We start from the raw sequence: 16,840 nt of genomic DNA, 5'->3' as shown, positions 1-16,840 counted from the left end.
CAGCACAGCCCTCTGGGGGGGTCCCGCAGGCACAGCCCTTTGGGGGGGGTCCCACTGGCACAGCCCTCCTGGGGGGCTCCCACTGGCACAGCCCTCCTGGGGGGGTCCCGCATGCACAGCCCTCCTGGGGGGCTCCCACCAGCACAGCCCCTCCTGGGGGGTCCCACCAGCACAGCCCTTTGGGGGGGTCCCACCAGCACAGCCCTCTGGGGGGGTCCCACCAGCACAGCCCCTCCTGGGGGGGTCCCACCAGCACAGCCCCTCCTGGGGGGTCCCGCATGCACAGCCCTCCTGGGGGGGTCCCGCAGGCACAGCCCTCCTGGGGGGTTCCCACCGGCACAGCCCTCCTGGGGGGATCCCACCGGCACAGCCCTCCTGGGGGGATCCCACCGGCACAGCCCTTTGGGGGGGTCCCACTGGCACAGCCCTCCTGGGGGGCTCCCACCGGCACAGCCCTTTGGGGGGGTCCCACTGGCACAGCCCTCCTGGGGGGCTCCCACCGGCACAGCCCTTTGGGGGGGTCCCACCGGCACAGCCCTCCTGGGGGGCTCCCACCAGCACAGCCCTTTGGGGGGGTCCCACTGGCACAGCCCTCCTGGGGGGCTCCCACCAGCACAGTCCTCTGGGGGGGTCCCACTGGCACAGCCCTCCTGGGGGCTCCCACCAGCACAGCCGTCTGGGCAGCTCCCACCAGCACAGCCCCTCCTGGGGGGCTCCCACCAGCACAGCCCTCTGGGAGGGTCCCACCGGCACAGCCCTTCTGGGGAGGATCCCACCAGCACAGCCTTTTTTGGGGCTCTCACCGGCACAGCCCTCTGGGGGGGTCCCATCAGCACAGCCCTCCTGGGGGGGTCCCACCAGCACAACCCCTCCTGGGGAGGTCCCACCAGCACAGCCCTCTAGGCAGCTCCCACCAGCACAGCCCCTCCTGGGGGGCTCCCACCAGCACAGCCCTCCTGGGGGGGCTCCCACCAGCACAGCCCTCCTGGGGGGGGTCCCGCATGCACAGCCCTCCTGGGGGTCCCACCAGCACAGCCCCTCCTGGGGAGGTCCCACCAGCACAGCCCTCTGGGCAGCTCCCACCAGCACAGCCCTCCTGGGGGGGTCCCACCAGCACAGCCCTCCTGGGGGGTCCCACTGGCACAGTCCTCCTGGGGGGCTCCCACCAGCACAGCCCCTCCTGGGGGGCTCCCACCAGCACAGCCCCTCCTGGGGGGCTCCCACCAGCACAGCCCTCCTGGGGGGCTCCCACCAGCACAGCCCTCCTGGGGGGCTCCCACCAGCACAGCCCTCCTGGAGGCTCCCACCAGCACAGCCCTCCTGGAGGCTCCCACCAGCACAGCCCTCCTGGGGGGCTCCCACCAGCACAGCCCCTCCTGGGGGGCTCCCACCAGCACAGCCCCTCCTGGGGGGCTGCCACCAGCACAGCCCCTCCTGGGGGGGTCCCACCAGCACAGCCCCTCCTGGGGGGCTCCCACCAGCACAGCCCCTCCTGGGGGGCTCCCACCAGCACAGCCCATGGAAATGCTGCTGGCACCAAACCCCACCAGCCTGGAATAGGGGCAGGAGTGACAGGGGTGTCACACCTGGTGGTGGGCTGTGCTTGTGGCATTAGGGTTGGTCATGGAGTGCATTCCATGGGAAGGGATGTGGAGTCAGGTTGGGAGCTCTGCAGGGTTCCTGAAGTCAGAGGGGCACCCAGGTCCTGGGAATTCACCTGTTATCTGAAGGGGATGTGCTCCCCCTTTGTTCCCCACCATGTGGCCCCCAGGATGCCCCAGGAGAGACACAGGGAGGCACCAGGGAGGAACCAGAGAGAGCTTTATTACCGTGGGGAGAGGTATTTAAAGGTTCTGGTGGGATTCAAGTTACAACCAACAAGAAATCAGGGATTACAACCAATGGGAGAGGGTGAAATAGGGGCCAATAAGGAAAACTTATACAAACTTTTTCAAGACCTACTCAGGCTATCCTGGTTGGTGAGATAAGGGGGTTTCAGGGGATTTGGGGAAGAAGGCAGTGACTCAGGGAAAAAAAGAACAAGGAATCCATTTTGGAACATATATTTACACAACCATAAAAATTTCTATTTTCAGGACATTTGGGCTTGCTGCTTCATCATCTTCACAAGCCCATTTCCTACAAGATTCTTTCCATTTTTGATACTGCATGTCCTCTGCCACAAGAGACAGTTCTAGCTGATATTAATACACACATTGGTGTTTTGCTGCCTTCATTCTTCAGTTTTCCATACTGTGTGATACGATGCCCAACTCATTTATAAGCTTCCAGTTGAAGTTAATTGGCATAGAGATAACGTATTTAAAAGCTAATATTTCTACATTTATGAAATGCTGGCATTCCCCTCTATTAGATGCCATTTTCCTTTTGTTTCAAAAGCAATTCTGATGCTTACAGGAACCCAGATATGATTCCTCTCACTCACTGATCTGACCATCACCCCTAAAGGAGAGAAAAACACCACATTAGGCTCTGACAACATTTCATGAGACTTTAATCTATCCAAAGCCTGTCAGGGTTTCAATTTTCTGTCATACAGGACTTGGTAGCTGGATGGGAGGTAAAGTACCAAGATATTGCACTCTGTGGTGGAAATCAGGTCTGTGAACCCTTGAGGTTCTGCATGGCCAGGACTCTGCCACTGCCTGCGCTGTTCAGGCCTCCACAGACTCCCCCTCAGGCCACTGGGATGCCTTCTCCAGCTCCTTGTCCCCAGCAGGACCCAGTGTTTTCCTGGGAAGGCTCTCCCTATTCCTTATTCCTTGGAACTGACTTTACTGACACCATTTTCTTCTGCCCTCTGATTTCTCTTGGCCTTTCCATACCCACTGATCCTGTGACCCCTCTTGCTTCCTTTTCTTATGCTCTTCTTGGTTTGTCTTTCTCACTGGCATATTCACTTGGCTGGTCTTTTTTGATGCTGTTTTCATCCTTTTTTCTTGCCACTCTTCTGATTATCTTTAGCTGTACTTTCCTCAGCCACCCACACATACATGTCCTATGCCACCCCCCACATCTTTCTTTCTTTACCTGACCAAGAAATAAACCTTCTCTTCCCCTTCCTCCTTCCCTGGGATACACCTGAAATGAAATGAGAGCACCCTCAGGCTGCTGCCTCATTGCTCTCTTCCCATCACAATTTTTTCCCCCTCTCTCTTGTTTCCTCTCCCATCAGGGGCTTGTCACCTCTGGCTTGTTTAGAGTGTTTAACATATTAAATGAAGCTCATAATTTCTGTTACTGATTCAATTTTTTCTTACCTTCTCCTCTCCCCCATCAAAGTGTTCCTGACTTAAATAGAAGTGGCAAAATTAAATCAACTCAGTCAGTAAAATTCAGTGCAAATACAGAAAGTTCTGTAACAGTGAAACTCCCTATGAAATACATGAGAGATGTTGTGTGGGTGGTAAAATATCAAATGGTTTTGATTCCTTCTTTAGAAACTGGAGAAGCAGTAACAATATTCAGCAGAGTCCTGTGATGGAATAAATACTACAAATAATTCATTTTCAGCTAGATTTTTAAAAAAATAGTAGTTAATGTTTGCAAAATGCTTTGGGGATACAAGCACTGTGTGAGTTCTTAGCTTTGGCAATTTGTATGTGCTTTAGAGCACCTTCAAACCAACCAGTAATTAACATTTCCCTTAACAGAAGCTGCCTGTAGAATAATCTGTCACGTGCCCCTTCCCATGGGCTGAGAGTTCCCTGCTGGGTTCTGGTTACTGCTGGTTCACTGTTTAGCAATTCTGATGCTCCTCATTAGAAAATACAGCCATTTTTCAGCAGCATCTAGAAAAAATTACCTGTGCTTTTCACTAAGCTGCTCACGTGTGGTGGGTGATGTGTTTGCTTATTTAGGCACACCCTTAACCTGCATTAACTCCAGTAGTTCCTGGTGGCCCCACAGCTGAAGTGGGGGGTTCTTTATTTTAGGCACCTCACAGAACACACACACACACTCAGACCTCAATGTTATGCCTTAGCTTGATGAATAACTCTAAAAATTAATACATGCAGGTGCTTGGATTACAAATTGAACAACCAAGTAGGGTGGAATCTGGAAGAAGTGCTCTGTTGTCTCAGTTTAAATGACTTTAAAGTGAAAGAGAGGAGGTTTAGGTTAGATATTAGGAAATAAAAACCATTACTGTGAGGGTGGGCAGACCCTGGCACAGGGTGCCCAGACAAGCTGTGGCTGCCCCATCCCTGGAAGTGTCCAAGGCCAGGTTGGACAGGGCTTGGAGCAACCTGGGATAGTGGAAGGTGATCCTGCCATGGCAGGGGGTGGAACAAGATGAGCTTTCAGGTCCCTTCCAACCCAAATGATTTGGAGATTCTCCTAGAGAGGTATAGAAAATGCTTTGCAAAGGCACTGGGTCCAAGGTGATCCCTATAATTTCTTATATTCCCCTTTTGTTGGGCACTCCTGGGACCCACTGTAAGCCCTCCTTGGCAGCCACATGTGACCCACGTGCAGACATGCCCACACACACCTCAGTCAGGGTGGGCATGTCTGTGTTTGGGGTTTGGAGGTGCAAGTTGGGTTTCTCTCCATTGCCTGGGGAGAACAGCACTGCTCTGTCCTGCCTCAGGCCCTGGAGACCTCTCTGATTAGACCCTGAGATGAGCTCACCTGGTTAAAACTTGGCTGTAACAATGCCAAGGTCATGGGTTCAATCCCCTGTGTGGGCCATTGACTGAAGAGTTGGACTCGGTGGTCCTTGTGGGTCCCTTCCAGCCCAGAATAGTTTGGGATTTCTAACCTGTTGCTGCTGCTGCTCTAACCCTGGTGCTCCCAGAGCTGCGTGGGGAGTGGAGCTGCATGTTCCCAACTAACATGACTGTCTTTTGCACAGAATGGTTTTACTCCACTGCACATTGCCTGCAAGAAAAACCGCATCAAAGTCATGGAACTCCTGGTGAAATATGGGGCTTCAATCCAGGCTATAACAGAGGTAGAAAACCATTTCATGTCCTGAAGAAACATTCCTTCTCTCTCTCCCTCTTTGCTTCCTCTTTTCTCTCTTTCCTGTCACACCTCACTTCCACCTGATGTTTAATGAAACAGAGAAGCCCCTTCCCTACGTGCAGGGGAGTAAAACTGCTCTTGCTTTGTTTCGCAGTCGGGCCTCACCCCGATCCACGTGGCTGCATTTATGGGCCACTTGAACATAGTCCTGCTGCTGCTGCAGAACGGAGCCTCCCCCGATGTCACTAACATTGTGAGTATGGCTTGCACTAGAACCACCTGCTGAACCTCCAGGAGGTCTCTGCCCCACCCTGGAGCCCAACCAAAGGTCACATTTTAATGGGGCTGTAGGACTTTGGTGCAGTTTAGGACAAACTGTTCAGGCAGCTTTAGTGAGGAAGGGAAAATGGTGAGTGTCTATGGCTTTATAAGCCATCTGTGGTTTCGTGGACTCCCCAACAACACTCAAGTAGGTCAAGTTTTCCTTAGAAACAGACAAAGCTCACCAAATACACCCAAAATGGATTCTAAGCCAAAGCCCACAAAGTCTGTGTTTCCACTCCAAAGGATGAAATTCAACTCCCAATGGCTCTGATTTCTGCCTGAGGAACTTCACTGGCTGCCTTGAAGTTGTGTCATTTTTGTCACTGAAAGGGCACAAAGTGCTTAAACCCCAACAATTAAACAAAAAGTAAAACTGTGAAACCCAAGATGTTCCTCTTGGACAGGAAATTCCAGGAACTGGTGATTAAATCTAGAAAATGTGACCCTTGGGAGGTAACACAAAATGCAGACCCCGACTTACCCTAGAAATAAGTATTTGTATACCAACAGCCTTGTTACCAAGAATAACAATTAAAAAAATTATAGTTTTCTGAGCTGTATTTTGTAGATATTTTACTGTTTGAGTTTGTCAGTACAAACAAATACTCAGCTTGGGACCATGTGCACTCTGAGAGCAGCCTTTTAGCAGTAAATAAGGTTGTAGATAAGTGTTCCCACCACAAACCCAACAGCAATCAGACTCTATTAGTTTTTCTCAGAAAAATCTTACATGGAATGCAGTAAAAATGTTGAGCACACAGAGCTGTTTATGTGACTCAGTAGAACAGACTTTCATGCTTTTTCATAGAAACAATCTTTATATAATAACTTTATTGGTGATATGAAAGCCAACAAGCAGTTCTTGTGGATGCAATTAAAAGTGTTGGGTTGCTGGTCATTTGAGTGCAAAGTTTAACACTTTCCAATTTCTGCTGCACAGGTGTCTTGGCTTTTGCTTGGTAAGCTGAGATTCCCTGCTGAATTCCTGTTTCCAAAAACTAAATTGCTTTGCTAATTCAAGCTCAAAAGAGTTGTTGTAGAAATTTGATTGTTAGAGTGTGCAAAATGTAAACCTTATTCAGTTTTAAACAGCTCATTCCTCATGTAATAATATTTATACAGATGAAATTATTCAGATTTGTAACTGGGGCCGTGGGATTTTGTTTGTTGCCTACTTACTAATGAAAGCTGGTAGTACAAAGTTAATTTAAAAGTTACAAGATAAATCAGCTCCTGCTCAACAGGGCTTGCTGTAATTACAAGTCCATAATAGCAGGCAAGCTCTGGCTGCTTCTTTCCCTACATCTAATCCAAGGACAGGAAGACATAATTCCCTTTCTGATGTAAAAGGTCTTGACCAGAGTGTTCATTTTGGCACTTAAATTGGTAGCCAAGGGGCTAAAGGCCTTACAGGATAGTCTCCAGCTTGAGTCTAAAAAAAATGAACAATTAGCACAAAGGAAGGATCTGTCCTGCTGTTCTGATGTTCTCATGACATAAGAGATAAATACAGAGCTCCTGGTTGTGGAACTGTCCCAATACCTGATGTACCAGATACTGGGGAGCTGCACCAGGACTGTTCTAGTTCCCTTTAGGGCTCTGCACTCAAAGAACAGCCTAATTAAGCTGGAAATGCCATCACCAAGGAATACTCATTTTCAGTGTTGCTTTGCAAACCTCTTCAAAAAGATGCTTTGAAAGTTCCTGACCTGAAATTCCATATCACTTCACTCAGCTTTCTGAAATTTCCTATTCCCCTTCAAATTCTGTGAGCTACAAAAGACTTGAGACCAGACTGATGGCACAGCCTGGAGACACAGCCATGCTGCAGAGCCCAGATTTTACACATTTCATATGCTGGCTCAGTTGTGCTCAGCCATTGCAAGGCCTCTGAGTGCTGCCAGCTCCACACAGCGTGCAGGAAGGGACCATCTGGAGAAACATCCCCTCCCATCTTGAGGCTCACATGCCTTGCAGTCCCTGGAGAGGGAAAGGCTCAATGTGCTCTTATCTCCTGTGCAGCCCACGAGCTGATGCACTGCAGTGTAGGGAGCTGAGGAACAGACGTGGCCAGGGCAGAATTTTCCATGAGCAGGGTTGTGGTTCTGCCCCTCTGCAGTTGTGATGTTTGTCTGGGATCTGCCAGCTTGCAATCCAGAGCAAACCCAGGCCCACCACCACATACCCACACCCTGTCCTGAGCTGCCCCTGCTGAACCAGAGCCTCAGCTGGCACAAAGGCAGCTCTGCACGAGTTCTCATGGGTGGGGAGGGCTCTGTCAGAGCTCTGTTTCTTCACTGAGGACACTGAGATGCTTTTGTTTTCCCACAGCGTGGGGAGACTGCGCTGCACATGGCGGCGCGAGCCGGGCAGGTGGAAGTGGTGCGCTGCCTCCTGAGGAACGGGGCCCTGGTGGATGCCAGAGCCAGGGTAGGTGTTCTGCTCCCAGTGCTTCTGCTCCCTCTGGCTGAGGCAGAAGAGATGAGGCAGTCACTCATCTTGGGAGGTGATGAGTTACTGCTGGGTTTTGTGCTCCCCCTTCCTCTTGTTGTCTGTTGCCTGAATTCCTGTGGAAAGAGACACTCAGAAACAATATTATTGGAAAAAGATAGATGGTATACTAAAGAAAACAATCTTATGGCAGAGGAAAAGGACTTCACTCAACAAGCCTTTAAGGTTTATGGTGAAAGACCCTTTATTACACAGAGCACACGGTTTATATATTGTTAAGACTACATTCTATTGGCTAAATTGAACTTCACACCATCAAACTAGAAACTCTAATTGGTTATAATCCTTATCTCACAAATCCAATGTTTAGATGAACTCATCCTGGATGTTTTCAGGTACGTCTCCAGGTTCATGTGTGAAAGTCGAAGTGTTCTCATGAGAAGCTTCTGGGGAGTTGTTGAGAACTCATAGGGAGTGATGTCTCCTTTACTGGTCAACAGCAGCTCTGGCCTTGTTGATTCGTAGCTTGCAGCTGCTTCAGTCTCACAAGGTCCACATAGATCTGAATTGCTCACCTTTCATTTTTCTGTACCAAGAATATGCCTTTAATGAAAGCTTTCAAGGTGCACACCCGAGGTCTGCACACACACATGTACAGGCCCACTCATGTGCAGGCCCACACATGCACACACATGACCAGGGATGTCACGGCTTTTATAACCTCTCCAGCAATTAACATAAGAGATATCCATGGTTCTCATTTCTCCTGGTGCCCCACCCATAGAGGTCTTCAGAACTGCCCCTTGGAGAAGCTCAGGACCTGCAGGGCTTCTGCTTGTGTTTTGTCTCCAAGCTATCTTGCAGGTGGCTTCTTCAAAGCAGCGTGTCCTTGAGAGAGCTTGAGAATGTATGAGAAAATGTTTTAGTAACTTCCAATACCACCTCATACATGAGCAACCCAGGAAAATCCATGTAACCTGTATAATCCCAAAATCCATTAAAATCCTTAGGCATCACTGTGATCCTGTGAACGAAATGCATGGCTGAGCGTGGGGGCATCACCAGGATATCATGCCCGGGGTGGCTCTGCCCGGGGTGGCTCTGCCCTCCTAATTCTCTGCTTGCTTTGAGCTGTAGGAAGAACAGACCCCTCTGCACATCGCCTCCCGCCTGGGCAAGACGGAGATCGTGCAGCTGCTGCTGCAGCACATGGCACACCCCGACGCCGCCACCACCAACGGGTACACCCCGCTGCACATCTCGGCGCGCGAGGGACAGGTGGACGTGGCCTCCGTGCTCCTCGAGGCGGGCGCCTCGCACTCCATGGCCACCAAGGTGAGGCAGGACACTCCCCATCCCTGTGCCAGGAGCACAGCACGGGTTCTGCTCCGGGTTCTGCTCCAGGAGGCATGTGCTGTCACCCTGAGATCAGCTCAGCTGGTTAAAACTTGGTTGTAATAACGCCAAGGTCATGGGTTCAATCCCCTGTGTGGGCCATTGACTGAAGAGTTGGGCTCGATGATCCTTGTGGGTCCCTTCCAACCCAGAATAGTCTGGGATTCTGTGATTCTGCTGGGAGATGCTTTGTTCTTAATGCACCCAATAGACTGGAGCGATGTATCGACTTAATCACATTTCAACTCGTTTTGCTGATGTCTAAATTGGGTTTGGTTCCTACCAGAGCCAAATGCAGATCGTGATAAACACACAGTCCCAACAGGTTTAAAAATGCCCTTGTTTTTCTCCTTCTCACTGTCTTTTGTGGGTAGGGATTTTTGAAATGCCCTTTTTTTTCTCTTTCCCACTGTCTATGGGTAGGGATTTTTGGACAAAATTACCAGAAAACAAAAGTGGTGGCAATGACACACTTTTTATGAACAGGCCTCCTTATTCTTCAATACCATGTTTATTTAAACAGTAAAGTAATTTTGCTCTGCTGCTTTAATTCTCCTAAAACATGCAGGTCAGCATCTGGCCAGTTGCATCGAATGCTGAATCTATTTTCAGTGGTTCTATAAATAAGGTGTCTTGTGACACAACAGGCCATTTTGTCCAGGGTTGTAAAATACTCTGCAGAATCATTATTGGGTTTTTTAGCCACAAATGTTTACAGTATGTTCCTATAACAGAGCAACGAGTATGTAAGCAAATAGATAGCTCTGAAGAGAATTATATACCAAGATATCTTTTCCAAATTTCAAGCATGGGATAAGCAAGAATCGTGCCATTCTCCCTGTTATTGAAGTACCCTTGGTTTTACAGCTGGAGCTTAACACATGTTGTTGAACAACAGGATGTCTTCCAGGGTTTAGAAGACTAAACCAGCAATTTTCATATTATGATCCCCGGATTATTGGGAGTGCTGGCTGTTCTCCTTTTCTCCAGCTGTTAGATCACATTAGAATGGCTAAAAATACACTAAATACTTTCCTAATTTCCCATATTGCTTGATGGCAATCACTATTGCAGGAACATTCTGTAATTATCAGTAGGAGAAGACGTAGCCCACTAGATAATATCTCTGCAGACCTGTGATTACTGAAAATGTTTGAGATTCCCTGATACAAACTCTTTCTGAGGTGGGATTAATGGAGCTAAATGATAACAAAAATTAAACACCACTTTTGTTCCAGGCAAATAGGTCATTGTAGCTTCCCAAAATTCCTGTTGGGTGGCAGTGCAGACTGCCACCTACTGTCACACATCCAGGAGTTTTTCTCATCACTTTTTAAATTAAAATAGGCAAAGAGCAGGGCTTTTTTTAGCTGCAGCAGAACTTAGTGACTGTAGGGATAACACAGGTCCAAATAGAAATAATTTTTCACCCAACCCTAATGGTGGAATATGAAGTTTGGAGCTTTTCTCCCTGAATTTAGTTGGTGTCTCATTGTTACTGGGAACAATTGATAACAGGAAATGTTTCTAAAGCTGTCATCATGAAACAGAAAAAGTGCAGCTGCTTTGGGGTGTAAATTTGAAGCAGTGCCTTCATTGTCCCCACGCAGGGTGTGTATCAGATAAAAGTCTGCCAGCCTGACAGGATAATAAAGGGGGAAGTATTTTCCTGTGTTTCTGTTGAGAGATGCTGCTCTTTCGAGGATCCTGAGAGCTGGAAACAGGCTGAGGAATAAGAGCTTAGTACACAGTTCTTAAAAGTGAGATGTCAGCGTGGCCTTTGACTCAAACACCTGTGTTTTGTCTCCTGGAATTTTGCAGAAGGGATTCACACCGTTGCACGTGGCAGCCAAATACGGGAGCCTGGAGGTGGCCAAGCTGCTGCTGCAGCGCCGGGCCTGCCCCGATTCCGCTGGCAAGGTACGGAGGGAAGTTATTCCCAGGGAAGAGCTGGTGAAATGTGCACACCCAGAGGGCTGTGGCTGCTTTTGGCCTTGCTGGGGTCGCATTGCCCTGTGCTCATACCCTGGGGGTTGGGTTTGGCTCCGTGGCAGGAGGGTGCTCTGCGGGCACATTGTTTCTGTGGCTTGGGAATCGCTGGTTCCGCCCAGCTGCCACATTCCTGAGGGGCAAACACAGGGGTGGGAATTGCCTGCACCTGCCACCCTGCCTCACCTGCTCCCTGGCTTCTCCCTGCTGATGGCCAGCCATGGCCTTGCCCTCCATCCCATCCTGTTTCCCCTCCATCCCCCATCCCATTTCCCCTCCATCCTATCCCATTTCCCCCCCATCCCATTTCCCTTCCATCACCATCTCGTTTCCCCCTGTCCCATCCTGTCCCGTCCCATCCTGTCCCATCCCATCCCATCCCATCCCATCTCATTTCCCCCATCCCACCCAGTTTCCCCCCCATGCCATGCCATGCCATGCCATCCCATCCCGTTTCCCCCATCCCATCCCATCCCATCCCATCTCATCCCACCCCACTCCGTTTCCCCCCCATCCCGCCCCGTTTCCCCCCCCATCCCGCCCCGTTTCCCCCCCCATCCCGCCCCGTTTCCCCCCCATCCCATCCCATTTCCCCCCCATCCCATCCCATCCCATCCCATTCGATCCCATCCCATCCCATCGCCTTTCCCCTCATCCCATCCCACCCCGTTTCCCCCCCCCCATCCCACCCCGTTTCCCCCCCCCATCCCACCCCGTTTCCCCCCCCCCATCCCACCCCGTTTCCCCCCCCCCATCCCACCCCGTTTCCCCCCCCCCATCCCACCCCGTTTCCCCCCCCCCATCCCACCCCGTTTCCCCCCCCATCCCACCCCGTTGCCCCCCCCCCATCCCACCCCGTTGCCCCCCCCCATCCCACCCCGTTGCCCCCCCCCCATCCCACCCCGTTTCCCCCCATCCCACCCCGTTTCCCCCCATCCCGTTTCCCACCCCGCCGTGCCTCACGCGCGCTCCCGTTGCAGAACGGGCTGACCCCGCTGCACGTGGCCGCGCACTACGACAACCAGAAGGTGGCGCTGCTGCTGCTGGAGAAGGGCGCGTCGCCGCACGGCACGGCCAAGGTGAGCGGGGCGGGCCCGGCCCGGGGGCGCGGAAATATCTGTGCTGACCGACCGACCATACGGGGGGACCTTAGGAATGTCTGTTCTGGCCGGGCACGTGGGGTTAGGAGTGGAGTGGCCTCGTCTCGCTGTGTAGGTGAGAGGAGTGATGATGGGACACTGAGGGGAACAATGAGGGGACCCTGAGGGCAGCCATGAGGGGTCTCTGAGGGGACACTGAGGGGGGGAACCTTGAGGGGACTCTGAGGGGAGCCATGAAGGGACCCTGAGGGGAGTCATGAGGGGACTCTGAGGGAAGCCATGAGGCAGACACTGAAGGGAGCTGTGAGGGGAGTCGTGAGGGGAGTCATGAGGGGACTCTGAGGGGACTCGGAGAGGAACCATGAAGGGAAGCTGTGAAAGGACCCTGACAGGAAGCCTCACAGCCATGAGGGGACCCTGAGGGGAGCCATGAGGGGAAGCTGTGAGAGGACCCTGAGGGGAAGCCTCACAGTCATGAGGGGACCATGAGGGTACCCTGCCCCACCATGGCTTTGGTCACAGCTGGAAGTCACTTCAATGTTGTGCAGTATTAACACTGATTTCAGAAATGTCTATTCTGACCAGACACACAGGGAATTTATTCCAGGGTTAGGAGTGGGATGTCCAGGTATCACTGTGAAGGTGAGGGGACCCCTGAGGGGCCCCTGCCCCACCACAGCTTTTGTCAAAACTGGAAGTCACTTCACTGTTGTGCAATATTAGCAATGACATTAGCAATGTAAGCTCTGACCACACACTCAGGGAAGCCATTCTGGGGTAGGATCTGTGTCAGTGTCCTGGTATCACTGTGTAGTCAGGGGGAGCTCTGAGGGGACCCAGCTTTGGTCACTGCTGGAAGTCACCTCATTATTGCAATATTAGTAAATTATATGGTGAGCATGCACGCAAGGAATTCATTCCAGGGTTAGGAGCAGTGTCTTGGTATCACTGTGTAAGGGGAAAATAGTGACCAAATCAGTGCAACTTCAGAATGTCCTACCCTGTGCAAAGCTGCTGCTGTACAGGCTGCCAAAGTGCAGCCACTTGGCTCAGGGATGGCACTGAGGCTGTGGTTTCCATGACAGTACATGGAGAGCAGGCTAGTTGGGTACATCTCCCATTTAAATAAAAAAAAAAAAACAACAAACCACAGCCCAACCCAACTGAACACCTCCAGAGGACTTGTCTGCAGTCATCCAGGCACTCAGCAATAGACAAGGGGGCACAGGCTTAAGCTCTGCCATGGGAAATTTAAGTTGAAGATCAGGAAAAAATTCTTTGCAGAGAGAGTGCTCAGGCATTGGAATGGGCTGCCCAGAGAGGGGGTGGATTCCCCATCCCTGGAGGTTTTTCAACTGAGCTTGGCCGTGGCACTGAGTGCCATGATCTGGTAAAGGGACTGGAGTTGGACCAAGGGTTGGACTTGATGATCTCGGAGGGCTTTTCCAACCCAATCCATTCTGTGATCCAGGATTTTCCCCCATGGTGTGTTACAAAGCATTTAGGAAGTTTTCTTATTGACAGAAAATGCTGTTCTGCTGTGCTTAAATGGTTAATTCAATCACAAAAACATTCCTTCCCCATTGCTGTTTCAAGCCAGTGACTGACACATGCATCAAAATTCCAACTGCAAAAACTCATCTCTACCCACCTGCCCTGAAAGAGCATAATGTGTGCCCCCATCACTCACCAGGGAGGGTGTCACTCATCAGTCAGAAGGGATTGTTTGCAACGTGGGTTATACAAAATGTAGGTGCCAAACTCGGGATAATTTGAAGGTATCAGTGGAACAGTCCTGCCCACCCTGGCAAGGGCTGGCTTTGTTCTAGTCTAGGCAGTGAAAGTAACAGATGGACAAAGCAGCACAACAGCAGGGCTATGTGGGACATGTCTGGCCTTGCAAATTTAATGAACTCTCCTCTCTAATAGTAGGGTAGCATCACATAATGCTGCTTTATGGTGCCTGACTTCTTAGGGCTTACATGGCTGTTGTGTTAACTTCATTCTCCTTTTGTTTGCTGGCTGGTGTCAGAATGGATACACCCCTCTGCATATTGCTGCCAAGAAGAATCAGATGCAGATAGCTACCACTCTGCTGGACTACGGGGCTGAGACCAACATTCTCACCAAGCAGGGGGTCACCCCGCTGCATCTGGCCTCGCAGGAGGGGCACACTGACATGGTGACCTTGCTCTTGGAGAAGGGTTCCAACATCCACGTGGCAACGAAGGTAACTCACAGCCAGGGGCAAAGTCCTGTGGGTGGGAACATCCTCTGAGATCCTCAGTGTAGTGTGGGAATGATGATACGTTGTCAGGAATTCTCTCTGTTTGTGAGTCTGCAGGAGTGACAACAGGTGGGTGAACAGTAAAAATGAGGAGGGGATATCTAGGACTGGAAAATAATGAGTTAACTTGTATCATGTAATTAATATCTATGGTGGGTAATGCACAGGAGGAGCTGTGGCTGTTTGCTGTGTCCAGAGGAAACCTCTGTAACACCTGGCTCGGGTGGAAATGCAGACCAAGAGAATGTTGTTTCTGAGCATTCAGGAAGGCAGGACTGCAGTATTTTTGTTGTGCCACATCCTTGCCATCTCTCAGGTGTTTTCCATGTGCTCCTGCAGTTCTGCATTAGATGGAAAGGAAGAGGAATGTAAAATCCTGGAGTTGGTGGGCCCATGGGTGGCTTTAACAACATGTTTCAAAACCTGAGAGCTGCAGTCTGAAGGAGTGGAGTGCTCTCACCAGCAAAGGCTCTTTTCCTCATGTGTTTGTCCTTCAGTTTTTTTTCCAGCTGAAGAAATTGGCAGCATCTGGCAAATAACATTATTGTTGTAATGGAGACTGAGAAAAATCCTATGTGGGACCTTTCCAATTTTTTTTCTCTTTCTTTTTAATGATTGTACATGACAGCTTTTCCATAGAAAACAAGTCCCTCAAAAAAATCCCAATTATTGTAGGTCTCCATAGGTCACTGAATTTATCCAGGGATGTATGGAAATCTTATTTATTTAAGGTGAAAAGCCTGCAGCTTTCTCTTATACAAATCAGAGTAGAAGGCTCAGGTCTCTTCTTGTCTGGAATTCATGTTTTCTCCTAAGAGAAACAAGGTGATTTTATTTTCTTACACAAAATTTGTTCAGTGACTCGTTCATGTGAAGGTGCTGTGTGTGTGATCACTGAGCCTTCAGTTAAAGGCTGCATCCTTTTCCTTGCCACCTTTGAATGGGATCTATTTCTGGAGTTCATGTCTTCATTCTGACTCGTGCCTGCAGCTGTCAGGGTTCCCTTTCCTGTCTGAGGAGTGAGAAGCACAGTGAATGTGCTTCCCCAAGTTATTAGTGGGCTCCTCAGCTTCCCAAGGGACATTATTGCAGAAAGTCCAAGCACCAGCATTGATGCCTGAAGGTTTTGCTCTATGGTTGTGGTGATGGAATTGCTTTGGAGCTGTTTGTCAGCTGGAACAGGAGCAACATCAGCTCCACTTGGTTTAAACACTGCCCAGACTCAGAACCTATAGTTAGGATCTGTTCATGTTTTAAAGATGAGAAAGTGGGACAGGCTGGGTTTCATTCCTCATGTCAAGTAGGAGTTTATTCTTATTTCTGTTTATTTATTTTGTATATCCCACCTCCAGGCTGGACTGACATCCTTACACCTTGCAGCCCAAGAGGATAAAGTGAATGTAGCTGAAATCCTAACCAAACATGGTGCAAACCAGGATGCTCAGACAAAGGTAAACCAGGGAGAAGCTGCTGTCCCCAGCATGCCAGAGGATGCTGCCCTTTTCCAAGGAATGTTCCACTGAGCTTGCAGTTTTACTTCTTTGTTCTCTTGTTGTAGCTTGGTTATACACCTTTAATTGTGGCCTGTCACTATGGAAACATCAAAATGGTGAATTTTCTCCTCAAGCATGGAGCAAATGTCAATGCTAAAACGAAGGTAAAGAGTTCTTCCTTTCCTTGGTTTTGCTCTTTGTTATGAACAGGGTACCCCAGCACTCTGAGTACGTGCCGTGGGTGCCTTTTCACTTGGAAGCTGCAGTCATGGCCTGGGAGGTGCCAGCATATCTGGGGCTGTAGTGGGATGGCTTCTCTCTGCTCCATCTCATTGTCTGGAGTTCAGGAAAATAAAATCAGGGGTGTAGAGAACCCATTTCATTGGAGGGGGGGGGGTGTCTTTTTAATTTGCAAGTTTGCAAGTTTGCTTCTGATCTCACTTTCACCTGGATTGCACCAGTGTAATCCCAGAGTGCTGCCAAACTAGTAAGTAGCAATTTAGGCACTTGGAGGGCCATGCCTGGTTCCCTCCAATCTGCTGGGAGAGGAGTGGGAAGAATTGCTGCTGTTCAGCGTGTGGGTGGTACGAGTCTGGGAGAGGAAGCAGCTGTGGTGAGGGAATGCAGTTTCCTGAAGGAGGATTTGGGGTTTTTTGAGGGAAATCTGGATATGCTGGTACTGACCAGTTGCACTGAAGTGGACCTGACTGCAAAGCCTGAACAAAGCTCACTGACTTCAGCAGTTTCTCCTTGGATAAATAGGTGGGCACAGCAGCTGAATGGGATGCATTTTGTTGCAAACATTGTGT

At 50.1% G+C, this 16,840-nt stretch overlaps 1 protein-coding gene across 37 annotated transcripts in view; it reads left to right on the top strand.

The window, feature by feature from the left end:
• The window catches only part of ANK2 (ankyrin 2), a 271,916-nt gene that overhangs the window by 189,495 nt on the left and 65,581 nt on the right, over window positions 1–16,840 (top strand). For all 37 annotated transcript variants that reach the window (XM_071555418.1, XM_071555392.1, XM_071555397.1 and 34 more), the window contains 9 exons: window positions 4,880–4,978; window positions 5,147–5,245; window positions 7,648–7,746; window positions 8,905–9,102; window positions 10,984–11,082; window positions 12,132–12,230; window positions 14,284–14,481; window positions 15,891–15,989; window positions 16,097–16,195. In XM_071555418.1, coding sequence (XP_071411519.1) covers window positions 4,880–4,978; window positions 5,147–5,245; window positions 7,648–7,746; window positions 8,905–9,102; window positions 10,984–11,082; window positions 12,132–12,230; window positions 14,284–14,481; window positions 15,891–15,989; window positions 16,097–16,195 — 1,089 coding nt within the window. The remainder of the gene's footprint in view (window positions 1–4,879; window positions 4,979–5,146; window positions 5,246–7,647; window positions 7,747–8,904; window positions 9,103–10,983; window positions 11,083–12,131; window positions 12,231–14,283; window positions 14,482–15,890; window positions 15,990–16,096; window positions 16,196–16,840) is intronic.

This window comes from Pithys albifrons, chromosome 5 (genome assembly GCF_047495875.1).
Source record: "Pithys albifrons albifrons isolate INPA30051 chromosome 5, PitAlb_v1, whole genome shotgun sequence".
In the NCBI taxonomy this organism is placed as follows: Eukaryota; Metazoa; Chordata; class Aves; order Passeriformes; family Thamnophilidae; genus Pithys; species Pithys albifrons.
The sequence above is the reverse complement of the archived record's forward strand: the minus strand, read 5'-3'. Positions and strand labels throughout refer to the sequence as shown.